The 23,216-nt window shown below is 36.8% G+C and overlaps 1 protein-coding gene and 1 long non-coding RNA gene across 2 annotated transcripts in view; both read right to left on the bottom strand.

Moving 5' to 3' along the window:
* LOC126799790 (uncharacterized) overlaps positions 1-23,216 on the bottom strand; it is a 66,669-nt gene that overhangs the window by 12,349 nt on the left and 31,104 nt on the right. The window lies entirely within an intron of this gene.
* On the bottom strand, positions 6,854-21,450 carry LOC126799751 (ABC transporter D family member 1). The gene is made up of 25 exons (XM_050527020.1): positions 21,252-21,450; positions 19,783-20,059; positions 19,030-19,254; positions 17,511-17,708; positions 16,298-16,752; positions 16,034-16,160; positions 15,871-15,949; positions 14,965-15,203; positions 14,540-14,844; positions 14,331-14,442; positions 14,065-14,223; positions 12,921-13,020; positions 12,717-12,825; positions 12,504-12,594; positions 11,845-11,969; positions 11,541-11,690; positions 11,387-11,459; positions 10,577-10,757; positions 10,344-10,502; positions 9,233-9,409; positions 8,907-9,152; positions 8,094-8,257; positions 7,930-7,982; positions 7,738-7,816; positions 6,854-7,485 (listed from the first exon to the last, which is right to left on the bottom strand). The coding sequence occupies exons 1-25, from the start codon at positions 21,311-21,313 to the stop codon at positions 7,399-7,401; spliced, it is 4,032 nt and encodes a 1,343-aa protein (XP_050382977.1). The 5' UTR covers positions 21,314-21,450; the 3' UTR covers positions 6,854-7,398.

The following is a 23,216-nucleotide window of genomic DNA, read 5'->3' as shown; positions in this document are numbered from 1 at the left end:
CTCAAATGTCAGATCTGTATAGGGCTTCCCTCTGAAAAATGCACAATCTTGCATTTGAACATATTATGACACCTCCTTGGATTATCATCATCAAAGTCTTCAGTTCTAGACATGTGGTGGACACTATCAGGATCCATATATGCTTCAGGTGTGCACTAACCAGACTTGATATCACCCACTGTGTATAAAAAATAAAATAAAATGAAAAACAGAACCAGAATTTCGTATAAGAAAAAAAAAATGATATCACATAAAATAAAGATAACCAAAATCAGCTATAATTAAGTAGGCAATAGAATAGGAAAATAGCATATAAGATCAACATGTATTCATTTAAATTTAACTTTGAGACACATGACCAGGGTCCTGTACGTGATAATTAAAATGATCATTTCTAGTGATGTATTGTTCTTTGCTTACATATCACTGTCTAAATCAACTAGCCATAGACATTGTATTTATTGTGAGGCATTTTCCTTCCTTATGATAGTCCAAGTACTTCTAGTTAAATACATGTTAATGGAAAACACGGTTTTATTAAAATAGTCCAAGATTTATAGCAGGACTTTATCATGATACAGTTGCTTTCAATTGTTCCCTAACCACACATCACCCTCGCATTGATTGGGAAAGGATAAGAGAGTTCAAAAGCTATTAATCACTAGAGCAAATAAAGATCTGGAATTTTCATGTTAATGAAACTGAAGCCAAATCAATGTATTAGTATGAAAATGCTATTACGACCTTAAATGTGGTATTATACCACCATTCCGCCCAAGGAATCAGTTCGCTCCAGGATGTAGGCTTATCAGCAACAAAACAACGAAGATAATGCTCCAACGACCGATTAACAACTTCGGTTTAACCGTCCGATTGAGGGTGGTATGCAGAACTGCGACAAAGATGTGTACCTAGTAGTTTGAAGAAAGAAGTCCAAAAGTGACTGATAAATATTGGATCCCTGTCGGTCACAATTGAGTGAGGCATGCCGTGTAACCGAAACAGCTCCTTGACAAACACAGTAGCAATTTGGGCAGCAGTATATGGATGAACAATTGGAATGAAGTGAGCATATTTCGATAATCGATCAACAACAACAAGGATTGCATTCAAACCTTGTGAATTAGGTAAACCATCGATGAAGTCCATATATAAATCACAGAATACCTCTTCTGGAATTGGTAATGGTTGAAGCAACCCAGGAGGATTAACAGCCTCGGAATTTTGTCGTTGGCACATGTCCCAAGCAGCAATATAAGTTTTAACATCTTTCCTCATCCCCGGCCACTTGAAATTCTTGGATAAACGTACCAAGGTACGTAAATAACCTGAATGACCAGCTTCCAAGGAAGAGTGAAATTCTTAGCTCTCCAGTCACTTGTCGCAGGGACAAACAGCCTTTCCTTATACATCAATTTGCCATGTCGCAAAGAGAATCCCTTTCTTCTGGGAGTACGGTCCTGAAGTGCTTTAATAATGCCAATTGCTTCAGGATCACGCGTACAAGCTTGATGAATTAATTGCAGACTTTCAAAAATAGGAGAAGACACTGCTGGTAAGGCACACAATTCAGATTGCCTAGACAAAGCATCAGGTACGGTATTTAATGTCCCTGATCTGTACTCAATTGTAAAATCATATCCCAACAGTTTTGCAATCCACTTATGTTGTGAAGGAGTGGAAATTCGTTGAGTTAACAAGTGCTTCAATGTGCAGTGGTCAGTGATAATTGTAAACTTACTGCCAAGAAGATAAGGACGCCACTTTTCAACAGCACATAGTATGGCCAACACAGATAAAGCTTGATTCTTAGGAGAAGGAGTCTGACTCAAATATGCCAAGGGATGTTTGTTCTGCGATAGGACTGCTCCAATCCCCACGCCACTAGCATCCGTCTCCAAAACAAAGTCTGTAAGTTCGGCATTGCCAACACAGGAGCACTAGTCACCAATTCTTTCAAGTGTGTAAATGCCGATTCAGCAAGAGGGGTCCAAGTGAAACTGTCATGCTTTAATAGTGCATTCAGTGGTTGAGCAATCTGTCCGAATCCTTTGACAAATCGTCTGTAATAACCAGCTAAGCCCAAAAAAACACGCAGTCCTTTTACAGATGTTGGCCTAGGACAATCCTTTAAGCACTGTCCTTTTGTTTGATCCATGGCTACACCATCGATGGAAATTATATGACCAAGATAGCTAACAGATTGTGTGCAAATGAGCACTTCACAAGCTTAACCTTCTATTCATGCTGTTTCAATATTTCAGAAAACTTTCTGAAGATGAATCAAATGTGAATCCAAGTCTTTACTGTAAACCAAAATGTCATCAAAAAACACCAAGACAAACTGGCGAAGAACACACTGAAATATATGATTCATGATTGCCTGAAATGTAGAAGGTGCATTAGATAGACCGAATGGCATTACCACAAATTCATAATGACCTTCATGTGTGCGAAAAGCAGTCTTGTGAATGTTGTCTTCACACGTTCGAATCTGATGGTAACCAGCCCTTAAATCCAGTTCGAAAAATACATAGCTCCATGCAGTTCATCTACAACTGGAATGGGAAACTGATCTTTGATCGTCACTTCATTAAGACTGTGATAATCCACACAGAATCTCCATGTTCCTTCCTTCTTTCTCACCAACAACACAGGTGAAGAAAATGGACTTTGACTCGCACAAATTAGACCGGTTGAAAGCATCTCATTGACTTGTAACTCCAACTCAGACTTCTGTAAGTGTGGATAGCGGTAAGGTCGTACCGGAGGCAGACCTTTTGGTGCTTCAAATAATGAAAGGTGTCAAGTAATTGTTGAACTCTAGGATCATAAGATGTAAGATGGTCCGTAGATTGGCTTGTGGGCAATGACTGTTGTTCCAAGTGTTCCTCGGACATCAAAGACATCAATGAATTTCGATCAGTTTGTCGTAGCTTCCATTTCAATCCCCGTAGAACATGACAAACCCCTTTCTGTTGAAAAATCATCAGCTTGTCAAAGAAATGTCATCCCATCATGCCCAAAGATTCAAGCCAAGGAGCACCCAAAACAATATCACAAGTGGGAACTTCGTGCAACCGAAAAGAACGCTCGAATTCGTAGCTTTATATTTTTACCGGTACATCAACAGCTAGATGACAAATAGATACAGGATGCCATGAAGCAGCTACAAACTGATGCGAATCGGCCGGAACAATGTGCAAGTGCAAACTGTCTGCTAATTTGGGAATCAAAAGGTTTGAGGACGAACCAAGTCGACAAATATGTCTACTGTAGTGCCTAGCAATGTTTCAAAAAGCGAATGCGTACTCTAAGTCGTTTTCTTGAGAACCTTGAGCCTTAGAACTTGAGGCGCATAAAGCGTAAGCCTTATGTTATAAAAAATTAGTAGATAAATGTGTAAATATATAATTATACATATACAAAAAGAACAAATATAAATAAAAACTTACCAATTTATTGCATTTAGATATAATGAAATTCATAATCCCAACGTTTTAGATAGTTTTTATTAAATAAAACATATTATATAAATAAATATAAGAAGATACTTAAAAATATTATTTTATAAAACGTAGTAAAATGCGTAAAATGCGTAAAATGCGTAAAAAAACGTAACATAAGGTGTAAAAGACGAGCCTCGGTGTCCAGACCAAAAAGCATAGGCGTTATGTAAGTAGCTTTAAACTTTTTAAACCTCAGACGAGTTTTGAAGCGAGTTTTTTAAAACATTAATGCCTAAAACTGTACCTTTGAATCGCATACATTCACTTCCTGTTGAATTGGTGGAGGCATGTAAAGGAAGGGTGTTACTAACCTCCTTGTCTGATTCTTGATCCTGGTCAGAGTTCAACCCATCACTGTCTACAACATCAAGCGATTCCAAACAGCCATTATGGGTTTCTTACATGTATGATTTCTTGACCACTTCTCATCACATTGAAAACACAATCCCAGAGCACGACGTTCCCGTTGATCTCGTGGAGCCAATTGGCGTAAGTGATTGTCAGGATTCTTGTTGCCGGCAGAAGAACTGGACCCGACGTAATTTTGTTTTGTTGGTGCAGACCAATTACTAGTGGATCGAGATAACTTTGAGGCACGTATAGCGTTCAACTTTGCCTCGACGCGTCGTGCCATTCGTTGAGCCTCTACTAAGGTGCGAAGTGACCACATTTGAACTTCGTGTAAGATCTCAGACTTCAGACCGCCCAAAAAATTGGGTAGTAACTGTGCATCAGACCAACCATACGCCCTGCTTGAAAGCTTAGTGAAGGCCACAATGTAATTATCAACTGAGAAAGACGAGCCAATTCAGTCTGAATGTCAATAACACTTACAGCACCATAATGTTCCAAGAAAGCCGAAGCAAATTGCTCCCAAGTAGCCCATGGAGTATAGTGCCATGTCCCAACGAGGACCTTCACCAAAGTTGGTGGCACTGGTGGAGAGGAATCCGGAGATGATAACGGCGGTACGTGGGCAGAGGAATTGGGTGGGTCGGAAGGTTGTGTGGTTTGAAAGTTGCGCATCGGAGCCATGCCGGCTCTGATACCAGATGTTGGGATCAAGATTAACTACGGCTAAAAGATAAGAAATTATACTAGGATTGTTCTTCATTCATCATAATTCTACAATTGCACAGATTGCATAATATATAGAGAATTCAGTTATCCTAATACTGGGCCATACGGGCCTGATCCGATGCTACTGGGCGTTGCCCTTATTACATAATAATAATAGATACTAGGCACTTTGCCCGCGCTCCACTGCGGGTTTATACCACTAACAAAATAAGTAAATAGAGCAAAACATGAAGATAAAAGTTTAAGTAGCTAAAGTGAATGCTTTAGTATATAAACAGAAGGAATTAGTGATATGTTACATATTGAAATTACATATGCATTTGCATCTGAAATTACATAAACATTTGCATCTGAAATGCCTGTAAGCACCATGACACTAAAATCAAATATTTTCTTCAAATCTATGGTTCTCTTGGCTATCAGCACACTTATAACCAAATGAATGTTCTGGTTGTTTTCCTATTAGTAGCACAGTTGCGTCATTGTCTTCATCTATACAGGACACCAAAGTATACAGAAGCAGAGAAAAAGGAGAGAGAGAGAGAGAGAGAGAGAGATAGAGAGAGAACTTAAATATATTGCTATAAAAATAAGTGTTCACGGCTATCTTAAAGGAGTTTCTCAGTACAACGACTTATATCTAAAATAGTTTGAAGGAAATATCCATTTGTTCAATAACCCATTTTTCATAATTTTTTACCCCTAAAAGCCAGCCATGTCAACCAAAAATATGCTCATGAGATTCGAAGCTGCTATATAATACGCATTCTTAATGTAGTAAAATAAGAGAGTATAAAAAACAATCCAAGAATTAATATTAACCGTTGTTAAGGCTCAAATCAGTAGTAATAGAGCCGAACCAAATTCATGCGAGGACAGTAAAATAAAAATGATAGAAACACAAAAATGAAATATATAAACTTTCATGACTAAACAGCTCAAGAAAAAAAATGAATATAAATCATGAGATGACATAACATAAGTGATACCCGGACATCAGCGAAAGGATGGATGAGAAAATTAAACAAAAGTATTAAAAAGATCTGAGTTAACTCTACCTTGATAACTCAGGTAAAAACCAATTGGTAAAAAAAAAAACTCACACCGATCAATGATTGTCCTAGAGATTAATGGGGACTTAAACAGATCCTTAAACCTTCAAAAACTTCTAAAAATCAAACGAAACAATAATCCAATATCAAATCCGAAAACCAAAACGAAATCAAATGAAACTTGAACAAATCAAACGCAAGCGAAAATCAATACATAATCATGAATACTAAACAACAATAATGGATGTGAAATCAAAAGATATAGAACTAATAAATCAAATCTCAATCCCTTAGGCACAAATTCAACCATGGGAAGTAAAACCTAAACCTAAAGAAAAAGCAACAAAATCGAAAGATGCTAATGCAATAGAGAGAGATTATATTTATATATGAGGCTACCTGCGAGGATTGAAGCATGGAGAATAAGAAAAGTCTTTAATTTTGTGGTTAGAAGAATTCTGATAGTAAGAGAAGAAGCAATGTGAGAAGAAAGCAGAAGGATGTAGAAGAAAATAAGGACAAAATCGGTAGTGCACTGTACTTCAAATAAGGATAATACAAAAAACAGAAAAAAGCAAGGGCAATATAGTAATAACACTTGTTCACTGTTCCTAAGGGATCACCAAATAATAAGATTTAAATTTGGGAGTATCGCATCAGTACGTACCTCGACATGGCATGAGCGTGAAAGGGTTTGTGATGACCACATACACAAAGAATGAATAAAAGAGAAGAATTAGAACTCTGGAACCTCCTCATTGAAAGGAAGATCCATTGCGTGCCCCAAAAGGGAGGGTGGTCTAGGGTTCAGAGACATTCAACGCAGTAACTGTTTGATACAGCATGGTTTGCCAAGCAATAAGGATAGAGCCAAATATTTAGGCCGGATACATCCTAACATGCATCGTGTGATGCATGGGATGGCCATGCACGCGTCCTTTCTTTTCAGTTTTTTGTCTCAAAATAAGCGAAGTTTGTTTGTGACTTCTAGTTGATCAGGAAAAAGTGGGGTCTCTTCAAAAAATTCAAAAAAAAAAAAGGAGTCTTAGAATAAGATAACTTGAAAATTCCTGTGTTTGTAAAGATGGGATGATGTACAGTAATATACAAGGCATAAAGTACATCTGTTATGTACAAATTCACAAGAAAAAAAATAGGGGGAATGATATAGACAAAGAAAGAACAGATCATATCTAAAAGTCATTCACGTCATGAAAGAATGGATTCTGCTATTATTATTATTGAAGCAACCGTGAATGTGAGCATTCATATAACCCCAAAATATGAGAACCCCAAGTTGCAGGCACTACCCTTTCTATAACATTGGGTTGTGAACTTATGAAGGGAGCACAAGCTCAGGAAACAGCTTGCAGAGAAATGCCCAGTAACCTACACCTTTTTATCTATATCTATGTTGGGGGCTAAGTATTATAACTAAACTATAAATTCTTACAACCCAAAATGCTGGGAAAATTGGGGAAAATACTGTACATATTGGATTTCTTTCACCTAAAGTATGCTCCAATCTGATAATCTGCAATTCAACAATGTGCGCTACACAGAATGATGTGATCACCTTTCTCCTTAGGCTGCCTGTCATGTACGAGCAACATAATACAGCTCGCTCTATGATAAATTGTCTCTTGGATATAAAAATCTACCTTTGCTTGCCTTCTTCTGCGGCTTGAGATAAAAAGCAGGTCTGCTAATTGCTTCATAGTATACAGGATAAAGCGACAGAACCACCATATAGTCACTCATTGCTTTATTGATCGAAGCTCCCAGTTACCCTCACCATCAATAAGCCGTAGTTCCAGGGAATGGAATGGGATTAGAGCAGGACGCTGAAAACATACAAAGAAGATATGTTTGTAACTTGATAGACAGAGAAAAAAATGATGAGATATTGACGGCTATCATGGCATAAAAAGAGAGATAAGGTAAACATCACGACGTTGTATAGATTCCATCAATTGGTCTTGGCATTCCAAGAAGAACAAGTTGATAAGATATTAAGCAAGGATAAGTCGATAAAGTTCATTCAAAGAACACCAAAATGCTGAAAGTTCACTGCACGTAATCATGGCATTGCTTACTTGTGAGGAGGTAACAACTGTGATACCCATGTCTTTCGCAAGCCGATAAAGTTGTTCTTCCACATCAACACTTGTAGCACTACCAATAGTTCAACAGAAAGAAAAGGAATGAGAACGGAAAGTTGAAAAATACGATTACCAAATATCAGGTATATAAAAGACAAAAGTAAAGAGAGGAGTAATGGCACGTACTTGGTGCATTCATCAAGGATGGCAAATTTAGGTTTGTGAAAAAATAAGCGTGCCTGATAAAATATAGAGTATGTTATCAGCGAAGAAAACAAGGAATTCCTAGAGATAAAATAGAAAAAGTCCTGCTCAAGCAAAAATTTGAAGAAAAATCAATTTTTGCTTACCATGCCTAGTCTCTGCTGTTCTCCGAGAGATAGTGTGTCCTCCCAGTTAAGATTAGCATCCCAACCACCTTCCTCCCTTTCCAAAAGATAACTTAACCGAACATTCTCAAGAATAGTCCTCAATCGCATGTCCAGAATGTTGGTGCAATCGGCAAATTTTCCACCTGAGTTTGAACATTTGAAATCTCAAGAAAACAATGGTGGGATATTATCCTAGTTTTATCTTTTCCATTCAACATAATAGCCTCAATGATAGTAAAACAAATCCTATGATAGACATAGGCTTTACGATTCAGTTCAGCATGTGATCCTGTCAAGATGTTGAAAATTCAGTCTACATCATTCACAGATAACTAGAATTTAACATAATACAAAATCAAACAAACAGAGGTTGGTTATGATAAGTGCCTTTTGTGTGGTGAAGGATGGCAGATTAGCTATGTTGAATTGAGAAATAATCTGACGATGCTAAAAATAAAGGTAATGCCCACAAAACCACATTCAGAACCATCAAACAGATTTATTTAAATGTGTGTGTGGTGGGGGGGGGGAGTTGTAGATAGAGAGAGAGAGAGAGAGAGAGGGACTTTGTTTGTTGCAGCTGTGAATTAGATTTTTAATTATTTATTGTCACCAAACAAATCGTTTAATATTTTATACAGAAATTAAACATCTGATTTTATGAAATGTATTTCCTCTTTCACCTTGGCGAGTACAAATGCAATGCAGTTTTATAGCTCAACAAAAATATGGCCTATCTAAATGGTAAGAAAATAATAAACTCAACAAATGATACTATAAAAATAAACTAACCTTCTTGATACAACTTCAATGCCCTCATCTCTGCCTCATCAAAAGAGAGGGGATATATAATTTGATCCCTGAGTGTTCCTAAGCATGTGTAAGGTCGCTGAGGAACATAAAACACTCCGCAACCAGATCCAACATCTCTATTAACTCCGTTAAGATCTTGAGATGGTCTACTGATTCTTCCACTCATAATGGGCCAAAGACCTCTAAGAACTCTAAAAACAGAACTTTTTCCACTCCCGTTTGGACCTTTAAAATTTGCAGTTTTCCAATGTAAGATTTTCTGGCACAATAAACTTGTAGAGCAAAAATAATAATAATATACTAACCAGTAACAAGCAAGCTTTTCCCAGGTATTATATCACAAGTTAATTTACTAGCCAACAGTTTCTGTGAGGGCGTTATGATATCAACTTCAGAAAAGTTTATGGCGTCTTCAGATGGAAGACCTTCCCTCTCAGATGGTGATAAGTTACCACCTTCAGAAGCCCCTGAATAGCCAACCACTGCACTTGCAAAAAAATATAAATGTAAGACAACTCGGTATGAAGGATTTAATCCCATTGGTATTCCATAGAATAATATGAAATGTAAATTTCTTTGGTTGAGTTGGGAGGTGTTGGGTTTCCAGCCCATGTGTTTTTCCTAAGATGGTTTCTTAGAGTATGGTGTTCCGGTAAGGATAGGGAATCTTTATTGATGATGGTTTACCTATAGAAGGAGAAGGCTTTACAACCTACCACTATTAGGAATATGATTCATATTTGGTGAGGAAACATGTTTGGTCCTATGGCTATATAAGGAGGTGTTATGCTCTAGATTTAGGCATCGCAGAGACAAAGAGCATAATGTGTTCCATTCTCGGTTAGAGGGTGAGAGAGGGCAGAGATGAGAAAGATAGGAACAGAAGAGTCCTTGTTTTCTTAGTCTTTCTTGTGTACCCATTATTAATATAGTGGAAGTGTGTTTCTGTCCGGTGGATGTAGGCAAAGCTATTTGCTGAACCACCTTAAATCCGTGTTCTTGTGTTCTTTCTTTTTGTGGTTGTTTCTCTTGGTTTGCTGTGCTTGTTCTGTTTCTCTGACTAACTTGTTGACCGATTCACTACAGGAGGAAGGGAGGGTGGGGAATGGAAGTATTAGCCTAAGTCAAGTGCTCAGACCCCAAATCCTTGCAATATAAAAGAACGTTATTTTGTGGGAATAAAGATGGAAGTTGCAATAAAATAATATACAAAGTTATGGACACGGGTAAACATGAATAGTACAGGGAGAAAAGGAGAGGCCCTTGTAACACATTAACACCAAGAAGCATTATTTAATCTCCCTAATCATGACACATACAGTCGGTAAAGATGCAAATCAGTCTGAAAATGATGGAACAGGTATGATTGAAAATGATGGAACAGATATGATTGAAAAGTAACAAAGATATATGTACCAGATTGTGCAGCATTTAAGAGCTCTTCAAGTTCAAAAACCCTGTTAATGCCGCCAGAGAGTTCCAGGAATTTTCTATGCAATTCAAGAATGTCACCAAAAGCTAAAAAGCTTTGAGATACCACAGATGCCAGGAAACGCAATGCATGCGCCAGCTCTCCTGCAAAAATCTGTGTGTGAAATGCAAGGTAGAAATAGTACTGATTTGCATCACTATAATAGACAAAAATTTACCTTGAGTAGATATTAATGCTCGGTCTCCCTTATGTTCAATGGCATATAGCAAGCTCAATCCCCAAGTAACATTATGTGGCAGTTGTTTCGTTATAAAATCATCTAGAATACCAAATAACCATTGCTTCTTCAAAAGAGACGACGAGTGAATGAGTAGCTCCTTGAACTTTGATTCAACCATCTGTTGCATAAGTGAAAATTAGAGACTAAAAATCTTAATCCGTACAAAACAAGTTGGAAGCAAATCATCTAAATTTAAGGCCACGATGACAAAAAAAGGGCCAGATGCATCAGTTAACGCAAGGATGCTAGTATTAATAAATAGTACCGACCCCTATGTCCTTTACTGTCATGTTGCATTAGTGTGTTGCAGGGAGAATTTACAGAGGTAAAGTTAGCAGGGTTATCTCAACGTCTGTTACTTCCTAGACAGCAAAGAGTTGCAGGAAAGCCAAAGTTTAATGGGTTGCAAGATTATGACTGCAAGGACCATCTTTAAAAATGAAAAGAAATTGAAAGATTTTCTGGAGTACAGAAAGTGAAGTGTCGGGGGTTTTGGCAGTGAGTGGGATATTTGGTCATCTCATCCCTCGGGGAATTGATGGTGGCTGCAGTTAAAAGTTTACTTTTTCAGCTGTAAATCAACATTGAAGTCATCGGCTCCAGACTGTATGTTGTTTGCAAAAGTATGTCTCGCATCATAACTTAGACCAGTAACATGATCAATATCAAATTATTATAATAAAAAAAACATGAATAAATATAAACATAAAAGGTTCAAGAAAAGACATGATGTTATTAGAAGCTTACAGCTTTCTCTCTATGACCTCCCCCGAAGAAAGCAACAGATTCAGCATGAGCACGCAGTCTTTCATGCATAAACCTAATGTACAAAATATGTCAAGACTCAGAGTGATCTGCTTAATATCAACAATAGAGGAATCAGAAATTAAATTCCCAATACCTAAAGGTTCCTTCAAGTTGTTGTTGTCGACTTGTCAAATCACCAAATTCAGGGGTAGCAGCTCTGAGCAAACCAAGACCCAGTAACATATATGCGTACAATATAATTACTCCTCTCTGACCAGTCAAAAGCTTCATTCTCCAAGTGAACCTAATAAAGAACCGTGCATGAGAATAATAATACAAGGTAATAATAGTTTATTATTCTATCTACAAACTAACTACTATTAATTTCAGAACCCTAGATAAAGTAGTAAGTGAAGACGAACTAATGCTTGGAGACTAGATTAAACAAAATATCTTACCATAGTATGTCCACAGATGGCTTTACCAATCCAGTAACCAATCCCGACAAGTCGGTGGTTAACTTTTCAAGGTCCTGTGTAATTCTCTGATCCGCATCGATGTTCTTGCTTGACATGTTGAATACCTGCAGTATATTGAGATGAATTTGTCACCATATATGGGCAAGCCATCTACTGATGAGAACTCAGACATTTTGTTAGAGAATTTTAGTTTTGCCTAAAAAGCTTAATAAACAAGCATATAAAATGCAACATAACTTTTACCCTTAAGGACAATATGGATGCAAAATAATTTTTTTTCCCTTGGAATAGCAGGAAAAAAAATAGTAGTTCTGCAAAGTATTGCAGAAGTCCACAAAAAATTTAAATGAGTCAGCTACAATAGTAGAATAAAAAGCTCAACTGTCACTAAAACAGCCCAGGCAAGGAACCCTAGATCACATAGCTTGCCATTTCCAAATTAATCAAGGAAAGAGTATATCTTTAAATTCCCCAACATACAGAGGCGAATAACAATGCCAAGAACTTAACCCTCCTAAAGATGCAACATTATTTTTGTCTATGAGTTTAACAAATTCTCTAACAAAGAAGATTTACGTAACAAGTAGAGAACGATACAACAAGGGAAAAAAACAAAATAAATACTCTGGTATGGCTACCTTATAGAATGCATTGTTTTTCAAGTACGTTTTAAGCAAATGTTGAGTCAAACGAATCCTCCACCCAAGAGCCAGCCTAGATTTTAGGTGCCTGTGAAACAAAAGATAATTAACCAAAACCAAAGGGGATGGAACAAAATGTAAGTCTTTAACGACTATACTGATGTATAATTATCATAATGGAATCTTTTTAGTGTTGAACAATCATGTAACCTTATAGAAGGTGCAATGAATGAAGATGCCGCACTCTGGAGTACACTAACACCAATTAGATGAATAAAAGATGCCTTGTCTTGTTCCAAAACAAATTTCACAGTGGTTCCTGCAAAATGATGAATTAGCCAAACTAAAATAATATGATGTCTCATTTCATCATATGCATGGTAGCCTGGCAGGGAAGAACCAAAGAGATAATACCATTTAATGAAGCAATACGATCAGAAATCCATGTCCTCGATACTACGAGAAAAGCAACTGCAAGTAGCTGTGCTCCTTGTTTATCAATAAAGGTAGGAAACTGCACAGCAATTAGATGAGAACTCAATACAGATATCTAATTATGGAATCCTAAAGATGGTGAGACTGTCAGATTACAGTGTCCCATCAAGTGGACAATGAAGAAAGAAAAATGCAGTGACAAACACATCAATACTAACTCGTGAAAAAAGCAACGCATTACAAAATCAGTGGGGTAAGACAGTAAGAATAATAAAAATGGTAACAAAAATTGTGTCGCATTCATCAAATAATTTGCCACAAGCCAACATTTTCAAAAGTTTGAAGTGTTGCTGAAATACAAAAAAAAAAAACAGAATTCCCATCGAACCTGCTAAATTGATACAGAAATCATAGCTTAATGGACATTTTGCAGGAACCTCAACACTAGCAACCAGTAAAAATAGCAACCCATCACCAAGTCTTGGTTTTGAAGAGGCTTGAAAAAAAGAAAGAAATAAAGAAACTATGAGAAAATGACTGGGTTTACGGTATGCATTCCACGTAAATTAAGGCAGAAACAGCAGCTTTGATGGAAAAATATAAGGGAAACAAGAGGGGTAGTGATATAATGGGACTGATATTGCAGATACCCCCTCAAATCTAAATGTATGATGATTTATAACATAAAATTCGGTTAAGACTGCAAGAACTGATATAGAGTTCGTCCCTAATCAAGTTGATATATTTCTGGAATTACAGTGATATAAAATTATAATATGTAGATATTTACAGATATAGGTCTCAACCTAATTGGATATGTTCACCACCAGTTTTTCTCTGAACAAATCCAAAATTCAAGTCAAATTCAAGGAAAATGGGGTATAGACAAACTCAAATTCAAAGAAGCAATTGTTCAATGAAATTGAAGAAGAATCCAGTTAAAGTGCAAGAGACTGACAATAATGCGATGTCCTATGCTGAAACTCTGTTAATATGAACGGTACAAGTTCAATTATCTGAATAGTATGTAAAAAGAAAAATTTGTCATTTTTCACTATGATGGTAGATGGCACAACACCACATCCATCTCTAACCTCACTCGAAATACTGTATCTTTACTCACCAGTACTTTGAACATGGCAGCTGCTCTCAATGGCAGTGCCACAGGAGCTCTTTGCAGCTGTGGGAAAGATGGAAGTGTAATATTATGCTCAGCAGAAGGAGAAACTGCTATCACGTCAGCAAAGTATGACTGGGACTTTGAGTTTGAGATTGTGGAATCCTAGAATTAAAAGACTACCAAGTTAAAAAATAAAAATGAATACATAAATAAATAAATAATAAATAAAATGCTATATATCAAAAAGCAAACACAATATATATTCAGACCTGTTTAGTCAAGGCGAATGCTCTCTGAACAGTCATTGCATCACTCTGCCGGTCTGTTTCAGAAGACTTCAACATACTTTTCCCACCTTCATTACGGACTAGAGAATTATCCCTGGGTTTAACAAGGGAAAGTAATATTGTAACAACAAATGTTTACAACTTTAAATACAAAAGGTATTGACAGAGTCCAAGTACAATGCTATATTAACCTTTTCTCATGAACACTCCAACCGCCTTCACCATCCAAGGACAGTACTACATCATGAAATGCAACTAGTGCTGGACGATGAGAGATTGTAATGCATGATGTCCCCATTGCTCGAACTTTAGCACAGAATCTTTCCTCCATGTCAGTAGTGACAGCACTTGTGCACTCATCAAGAATTGCAAATTTAGGCTTATGATAGAAAAGTCTAGCCATCCCCAATCTTTGTTGCTCACCAAGAGATAATTCATCACCCCAATTTATCTCTTCCTCAGGTGGATAACGGTCTAATAGATACTGAAGGTCAACCTTCAAAGCAGAAAGCAATTATTCTTAAAACAATATTTTGAAAAGAAAAAAAACATCAAATTTCTATACAGGCATACAGGTAAAGAAAAGACCAGGATACATGAGAAATGAGAGACTCACATTTCTCAATAACTCTGCCATTTCTTCACGTGTAAGTGGTTTGACCTCTTGATCTGCAGTAAGAGGATAAATCAACTGGTCTCGAAGTGTTCCGACAGCAGTGTATGGTCTTTGTGGGACATAGAAAATTTCTTTGTTGAGATCAGTTCCAACACCAGGTTTCACAATATGGCCAGATACCAAGGGCCAGAGGCCTCCTAAAACTCGGAAAAGTGAGCTCTTTCCACTTCCATTTGGACCTTCAGAAGATTTCAACATGTTACAGGATCAGTGAATTTATCAACACCGACTTAAGTAAAATGTTCTTATTATGGACTTAAGTAAAATGTTCACCATCATAATAGGATACCTTGAACCCAGCGGCAAGCAAATTTTTAAAAAGAAATTTTGAAAGAGGTATCAAAAAGGAACACATAGAACCATTAAGAAAATTAAAAACCAGTATACGCTTTGCAATATTTTAACCAGTAAATAAACTGAGCAAATTGAAACTATTATCAAGAATTTCATAAACATAAACCAAATTTGACCTAAATAACTAGAAACTATATTCCCTTGTGAGGGTAGGGAGTTTTCGCCTTAATTGTAGATCCCTAAAAGCAAGTGTCCGAGATATTAGAGAAGGCAAGATCCCAAGGCCAAAGACACATGCGAGGTTACAGTTGTCAGCCATATGGGTTACTTTTTCCCAAGTTGTTTTATTGCAACATATCAAATGATACCAAAGAGTAAGCCCATTACCCACTTAATCACTACTCCGGGCGTAGTCCTCCATGCCTAGAGAAGAATAAGATATAACGTTTGTCTATATGGAAGAAAACTCAATTGAAGAAACCTACTTTGACAACATACAACAATAAATAAAGAAAATCAAACAAAAAGAGATCAACATCAACTACTGGTTACCTGTAATCAACAAATTAGATCCTGGTTCAACCCTAAGTGACAATTTATCCACCAATACATTATCAGTGGGAGTAACAACCTGGAAAACAGCATCAACTTAAAAACAAATGGAGCAGCGATATAGTAAATAAAACACGTAGAAAGGTTAATAACTTAAATATACCTTGACACCAGCAAATTCAATGTAATCAGCCTGACTAGAGCAGTTTTTACCCCCAGAATATTTGTCATCAACGGCACTTAGCTCTCTTGATATGACCATTAGTTCATGAATACGATCAGCATAACCACTGTAAAGAACAAAAATAGATGAGAAAAATGTTATATGTGGCTTGGCACAGGTCCAACGATGATACACATACACCATCAAATCTCTATGCAATTTATATACTAATAATTTAAATTCTCCAAATCACTGGAAGATCACCTAAGACGATTGAGTTTTCTCGAACTTGAAGCGAGAGTTCCCATAGACTGAAAGAGCGAAATAATGACACTGGTATGATATCTTAAGTTGCTTAACATCTCAGCACGGCCTAAAGTTGAAGTGTCAGGCCTCAGACTGCCCGAAAAGAAGGGCTCAATAATCAATATAACAGCAACTGTGGCACCAAGATACTTCAACAGGAAATCTTGAATCATGCCAAACCACCAATGGTCATGAAGGACAACACGCAGATGGCCAACCAGTGAGTTAAACTTCTTCTGAATATGAGATTCCTCTCTACTTTCTCCACCATAGAATGCCACACTTTCTGCATGGGTTCTCAATCGTGAATGGAGCTGCCGGTACTCCCCTTCTAATTGTTGTTCTTTGGACATTAATTTCCCAAAAGGAGGAGAGAAGTTTCTTATCAATCCCCCTGCTCCCAGTACATATGCCTGACAGATGATATAATACATTCAGCTAACGAAATACAAAAATTAAAATTTAATACACATGTAGAAAGCAATATTTAGATTGCAGTGGCTTCTTCAAAGATGAAGAACTGCATGGGAAGGTGAATCCCAGTGAAATGCTATGTACAAAACCACAAACTCTTGATTTCCTTCTCACTGACTTGAAACACCAAACTTTCAATTGATGCAAATAAGGACCCCAAAGAAACTAAACCTAGACTACAGCGGCCCTCCAGTTGTTCAAGATTAAAGATGTGTTGTTACCTATAAATTCTGCTGAAACAGAAGCCCTTAAGCTGTCACGGACATCACCCACAGTTACTCCAACCTTAGACCTCTGTACACTTCACAATTGTTCTATTGTTTTCCATCCAAATCACCCAAATGACTGCTAGCATGCAACAACCCGACAGAACCTTGGGTTTTTCCATGCCAAACTACAAGTTATGTTGTATGATGCTAGATAGGGATAAAGAGGGTTTTTTTTTCTAATTCCTTTTTTTTTCTCTTCCAGGTATTTCATGTGCTTCTAGCTCCTGCTGTTTTATCATTTCCATTTTCACTTTTTGTTAATAGTTTTATACTGCTCAACTCTTTCGTAAATATTGTGTTCCATTCATAGTACCCTTAAATTTTTGTTCGCAAAAGAAAACAAGATGGATGCAATCACCACAGCAACATATAAATTATTTCTTACTTTTAAATATTTAAAAAATAGTGTAATCAATAAGGAGAATTACCAATATCCAGAATATATATTTAGGACTGGCATAGGAACACAGCCGCCAAGAGTAAAGGAGACCATCAGTAACAGCTGTTAAATCATCTTGTACAATTTCACTCAACTCAGAACAGAACCTTGGTACATCACTTGCAATTCGCTGTTCTGGATTCATTATCCGACCATCAACGTGAGACATTTTGTAGTAAGCAATATTCTGACATAAGCAGAATCAAAAACAGGATTAAAAAAAATAAGCATAATGTAATGTACATGACAAGGCAAACAATATAATGCATTACATAAGCCGATTGCTAACATATACCACTATTTTTATGGTCAGGAATCAGGAGTACATGTTTCCTCTCATTTGTATGATCACATCAAACAGAAGCATCATAGCCGTTTGACTAGAATATAAAAGAAAAATATCCAATTTCATACAAAAGCAATACCATCACTACTTTGTCAATTCCTTTTTCCATTTAAAAAGTGTTTTTTTAATCAAAAGACGAAAAAATCTGCATGTCATAGGAATATTACAATTACAATCCGGAATATCTACTATATGCTAATAGGCAATGTCAACTTCAAGGTACAGTATTAAAATCTATTTCTATCTCAACAAATAACCCATCCATAGACATATATACAACCCCTGGACTTCGCCTCCTTAGGATCCACATCAAGCACATGGGGAACACTATAATGGCAAGCACCAAAAAAATCTTAGGCACCGTAATTCAACTTGAGCTTACTTCAGAAAGCAACCATTGGAAGAGACATTGGTTAATGTCTACGAAAACAATCAAGCTATAAGGAAAGAATGTCTGAACAGTAATGAAGTCATTCAGAAGTCTCATTCTTTTCAACAGATTATCAAGATAAACTGGGTTCTCTTGTACAACTGGGGATTTAAATGCCATATGAACTACCACATTATGTTTGGTTTATATGTCATATAGATGTGGTAGCTTTAGTATTGTCATCACATAGATTGTATATAGTTTTTTGTTTGTCAGTGTTCTAGTGAGTTACTGATACCATATTGATGTAAATGGCACCCACCCATGAAATAACCCAGCAAGTACGAATCTGACACGTCGATGAAAAAAAGGCCTCAGAATTCAGTTTCTACAAGCAATGACTAGTGCCTTCACAGTTTAACAACAGTAAGACTTTTCTAAAAGTGTCTGTTAAAATCCCCGAAACAATACAAGACTTTTAGTCCCCAGATCACAATAAATGATACAAGAGGCACCTCTTTGACTCCCCCATACAAATTGACACAACGCCAATGAAAACAAACACTACCAAGAACTCCATCATATTACGTGCACCATGTAGTATAGTGAAACCCAGGTAACTCGTAATAGTGTATTTACTAAAATATTTATAACTGTATGGTTGCTGTACCAATTGAAACCAGAAAACATAGCCCAATGAAGACAAAACATATGGAAAGAAATCCACATCACAGTGTCATGTACAAATTAAAATTTAATATTCTTATCTTTCATTGTAAAAGAAAATTTTACCTCAAAATAATGGGAATGGATACGTTGCGTCAATATTTTTCTAAACCGTAGACTTAAGGACCCTGTTATGTACTTTGAAGTTGAATGCATAGTTGAGGCAAGGAAACATAATAGAATATTCTCAGAAATCAGCCGAAAAAATAATGGAACTCGTCGAAGAAAAGCTGCACGGAATAAAAACCCTTGGACTTTTGCAAGTCTGTTGCTCAGAGCAGTTCGCAATACCTGCAAGCATTTAAATTTTGTTAAAACAGCGATTAAAAGATTGATCCAATGTGCCAAAATAATGGGTTCCGTAGCATCAATATAGTGACAAATTGTTAGATTTATCTAATTTCATAGTTTTTTTTCCAATGATATCAACAAATGCATGAAATATTCCATTGCTACTTTTTAAGGATTTCCACTTCCATCATTCCATGTATGCACGCTGGCTTTGGATTGAACTTCAAGTGCATGGTATTGTAAAATAAACACTTGATGAAAGCTACTTTTGCATAATTAAATTTTTCATATTTCATAAATTAAAATACGTTGTATCAATGAGGGTCAACCTTAGTGTGATTTCATCTGCATGCAAAATGTGATTTAAAGAAGGAAAGCCCACAGACTACATGCGACACCCAGATTATTGAAGGTTTTGACAACTAAATAATTAGATTAATAGACCATAACACACCAACTAAATAGAACGAGTAAATCAAAAGTAAGAACCTCTAATAACCAGACAAATATAGAAACATAGAAGCTTACCACTATTCCGACCAAAGATAAGAGATTCCTCAAACCCATTTGGCCCATTTCAGATAAAAGAATTGCAGCGAGCACTTTCAAAGACTTCAATCCCACTCTCTTTTGTGGAGGTTTCTTTTTCTTATGATCATTCGCCACGACATTCTCAGTCTCTTTATTTTCATTCAGCCCATTATATTGACCAACAAATATGTGCCTTTTATGGGTTAATCTTGACTGAACATAAGCAGCAGCCCCACCGGCAGCTACAATACCAGTAGCAAGTAGCAAGGTTTTCCTGTGCAGTAATGATGTTAGCATATTCCCATGATTGCAAACAGATGGACAAATATTGATCAGAAGTTGAAGATAAGCATGTTTCTTTGGCCTCCTATAGCAATTAGCAAACTGACTATTCAATTAGCAATGTTTTGAATGCATTGAACTGTCAAATTTATCTCCTCTGCCAACTGCCAGGAGTGCCAGCAATTGAAGATAACTAAACGAAACTCTACCACAGTCCACATAACATTGACTTTTTTCTCTGCAATTCTCTTTTCTTATTCTTTCGATCCTCTTTCATGTGCTTGTCCATTGATATTCATCCCTGTTGCATATACTACTTGGCATGGCTGGGCTACTTTGCCCTGACAAAGTAATAACTGTCTACCCTATAAAAAGCAACTAAAGTCTACACTTTGTACCGGAATGAAATCAAAGAAGGGCAAAAATTAAAAAATGCATGACCAACAGAAGATGCAATTTTATCTGCTTCAAGTATTATTGATGTGAAATACCTTCATTTCAAGCGCATCCAGCTTAAGTCAAATGTATTTAATACGAAATATCCAATAAAGAACAGTTATTCTCTCTCTGGTCTTATGGAGACTAGCATATAGAGACTATGCTAGCAATGGACCAGGATGTCACTCTATCAGCAGACTATGCTACACATCCGCTTTATCTCATAGAGACTGGATTTGAATTTTGGAATATTGAAAAAAACGAAGCTAGCCATGCAATCTAAAACACCCCTCGCCGTGCATATGGATCAGCCTTTTATTCCAGTCTCCATTGGATCTATTGGAATATACATGCACCAAACCCTTCTTTGGCACTTGTTTGGAATAGATTATGGCCATTACTAAACAGATGTAGTCATACTACTTATCATGCATTTTTCTTTTTATTGTTAAACAATAATATACTGAAACTGAATAGCATATATCTTTAGTCTTTTAATGCAAAAATCAACATCATTAATTTGAAAGCTTCAATCCAAAATTCGGATACCATATTTTGTATTGTATATAACAATATAACATCAGCTAAATTTTGTATTGAAGAACGCAAGAACACTAATGAGAGAAACCACATTCAAGTTAAATATATGAACGTTTCCATACCAACACCACAGAGTCCAGTGATTTGACTTATAGAGAAAATAAACATGCTTAATATTAAAAGTGTTAACAGAGATGGATCAGTACCTCCTTGAAGCAACAAAGCTCCGACCATGCTCAGTTAATTGCAACAGCTGAAGCGAAGGCATGGTTCACCAGTCAACCAGATTTACAAGCAACCGCTTATGGTTCTTCCTTTGATTCTACCTCTTCATTCATCAGTTCTCTCAGGGGCTGATATCAATAACACCTTTCTCGTTCAATTTGTTGTTCTCTTTCCCCTTTTCCCACCTTCATTCACAAATTAGCATTAAATTAACTGCAATCAAAATTCGTGACTAAGGCAATGATAGACTGAAAAGCAAAATCTGAAAGAAGAAATTATACATAGTGCGATCTAATTCAGTCATACGCTTAGTTCATCAAAAGGACTGTCACAATAAAGGATACCGGCAGCTTTGAGGACAGACACATCCGATGATATATCCTTTACAGTGTTATAGACAACAGAACTATGTCTTTCCAATTCGATTATCTATATAACTTGTCACCCAATTCGAGCACAGAATTCAAAATTTCAGACTCCAGACAGCAGCAATAAGTCAGTAGTCAACTAAGAATCAGAACAGGCATGGATTCATTGAAAGCCAGGCAAGGTATCATTGCCTCTGCATATAAATTTCCCAAATTAACAATAAGAATGAATGTGATGCATTCGAAGCTAGCATTGTGCAAGTGTACAACGAAACCTTGCACTCTTTGTGTATGTCTTAACCGAACTGCTGTCAGAATCAATCCAAACTCTACACACTGAGCACAGACAGAGCCGTAAAAGCCTAACTTACACAATCCAGCAAACCATTGAAATGGTCCATTAAAACCCTAAATTGAAACCTCAATTAAACCCTAATTCAATCCAACAAAAACGTCATAACGATAATCGGATAAAAGCGAGCGAGCGAAGACGTACCTGGCGTGAATGGAATGTGCTGAGAGGAAGAAAAAGAAGAAGAAGATCGCAGAAGCAGAAGTGGGAATTTGGGGAACCAAAAAAAACAAAAAAAGATTTTGGGTTTTCTCGAGATGATACGTCCCACTCTAATAACAAAATACCAGCTTATCGATATCAGATGGGTGACGTCAAGCGTGACGTGGGATGAAATTGAGCCGCAGAGTCCTAGGAGGTTTTCTTGTAACCTTTCTGTATTGGGTTAGTACTTAGTAGTAGTTCAGTAGTTCCACCGCCGATGGGTAATGCTGCATATCCCCCAATTAAAAGTCATTATTGCCCTTTTTTTTTTAATTGTCATTATTGCCTCTATTTTCATGGGCTGGTTCTCGGTTTTACACGTATCCGAACCCGGATATGGGAATTTCTTACCAATATTTGGTTCTTTTTCGACTTTTTAAAAAACTACTATACATTCACTTTCACTTTCACTACACTTGCCTAGGGTTGTCAACGGGTCGTCTTGTGTCACAGGTCGTGGTGTATGGTGTGTGTCACAAAAAACAAACGTAAATCCAACACATTTAATAATTGTGTCTAAAATTAAAGCCCTAAGAATTTGGAGCAAGGCATATGGTCATAGGTGCAAGCTAAAAGGTGCATATCATAGCTCTTGCAATGACTCTACTTAAGACATTTGATAAAAGATAACATTTAGCAACTATTGATTGTTAAATCGATTGCTATAACTCAAAACTTCAGTTTCATATAGCAATTTAATAGTAGCTAGTGTTGGGGATGCTCTTAGTTGCTAGCCATGCTTTTATATATTGATGAGTTAGGTTCCGGGTATGGGTTTTATGTTGTAAATTTCTTTTATGTTGTCCCAAAATTATAATTAGGAAATTACGAAATAGATAAATTGCCTTAATTTATTATCAAAACATCATCCACCTTGTTTTATAACTCTCAAAGCGTCCGCAATAGAGCTCTGGAAAATAAGGAGGAAAAGAGTTTTGAGTTGTTGCTTATCTGACGACTCCCCTACATCGGTAATGGCTTTCGACCTCGGCGGTGTGGACTTGATCGCTACCGAACAAGCG

The sequence above is a fragment of the Argentina anserina genome, chromosome 1, assembly GCF_933775445.1.
Source record: "Argentina anserina chromosome 1, drPotAnse1.1, whole genome shotgun sequence".
In the NCBI taxonomy this organism is placed as follows: domain Eukaryota; kingdom Viridiplantae; phylum Streptophyta; class Magnoliopsida; order Rosales; family Rosaceae; genus Argentina; species Argentina anserina.
The sequence above is the reverse complement of the archived record's forward strand: the minus strand, read 5'-3'. Positions and strand labels throughout refer to the sequence as shown.

Excerpts from the sequence above, each read along its gene's own strand:
- LOC126799751 (XM_050527020.1), bottom strand. The coding sequence starts at position 21,313 with ATGCCTTCGCTTCAGCTGTTGCAATTAACTGAGCATGGTCGGAGCTTT. Across the intron at positions 16,753-17,510 it reads AATATATATTCTGGATATTG|GCATATGTACTGGGAGCAGG; the intron begins GTAATTCTCCTT and ends ATCATCTGTCAG. Across the intron at positions 14,845-14,964 it reads TGGCAGAGTTATTGAGAAAT|GTTGACCTTCAGTATCTATT; the intron begins GTGAGTCTCTCA and ends TCTGCTTTGAAG.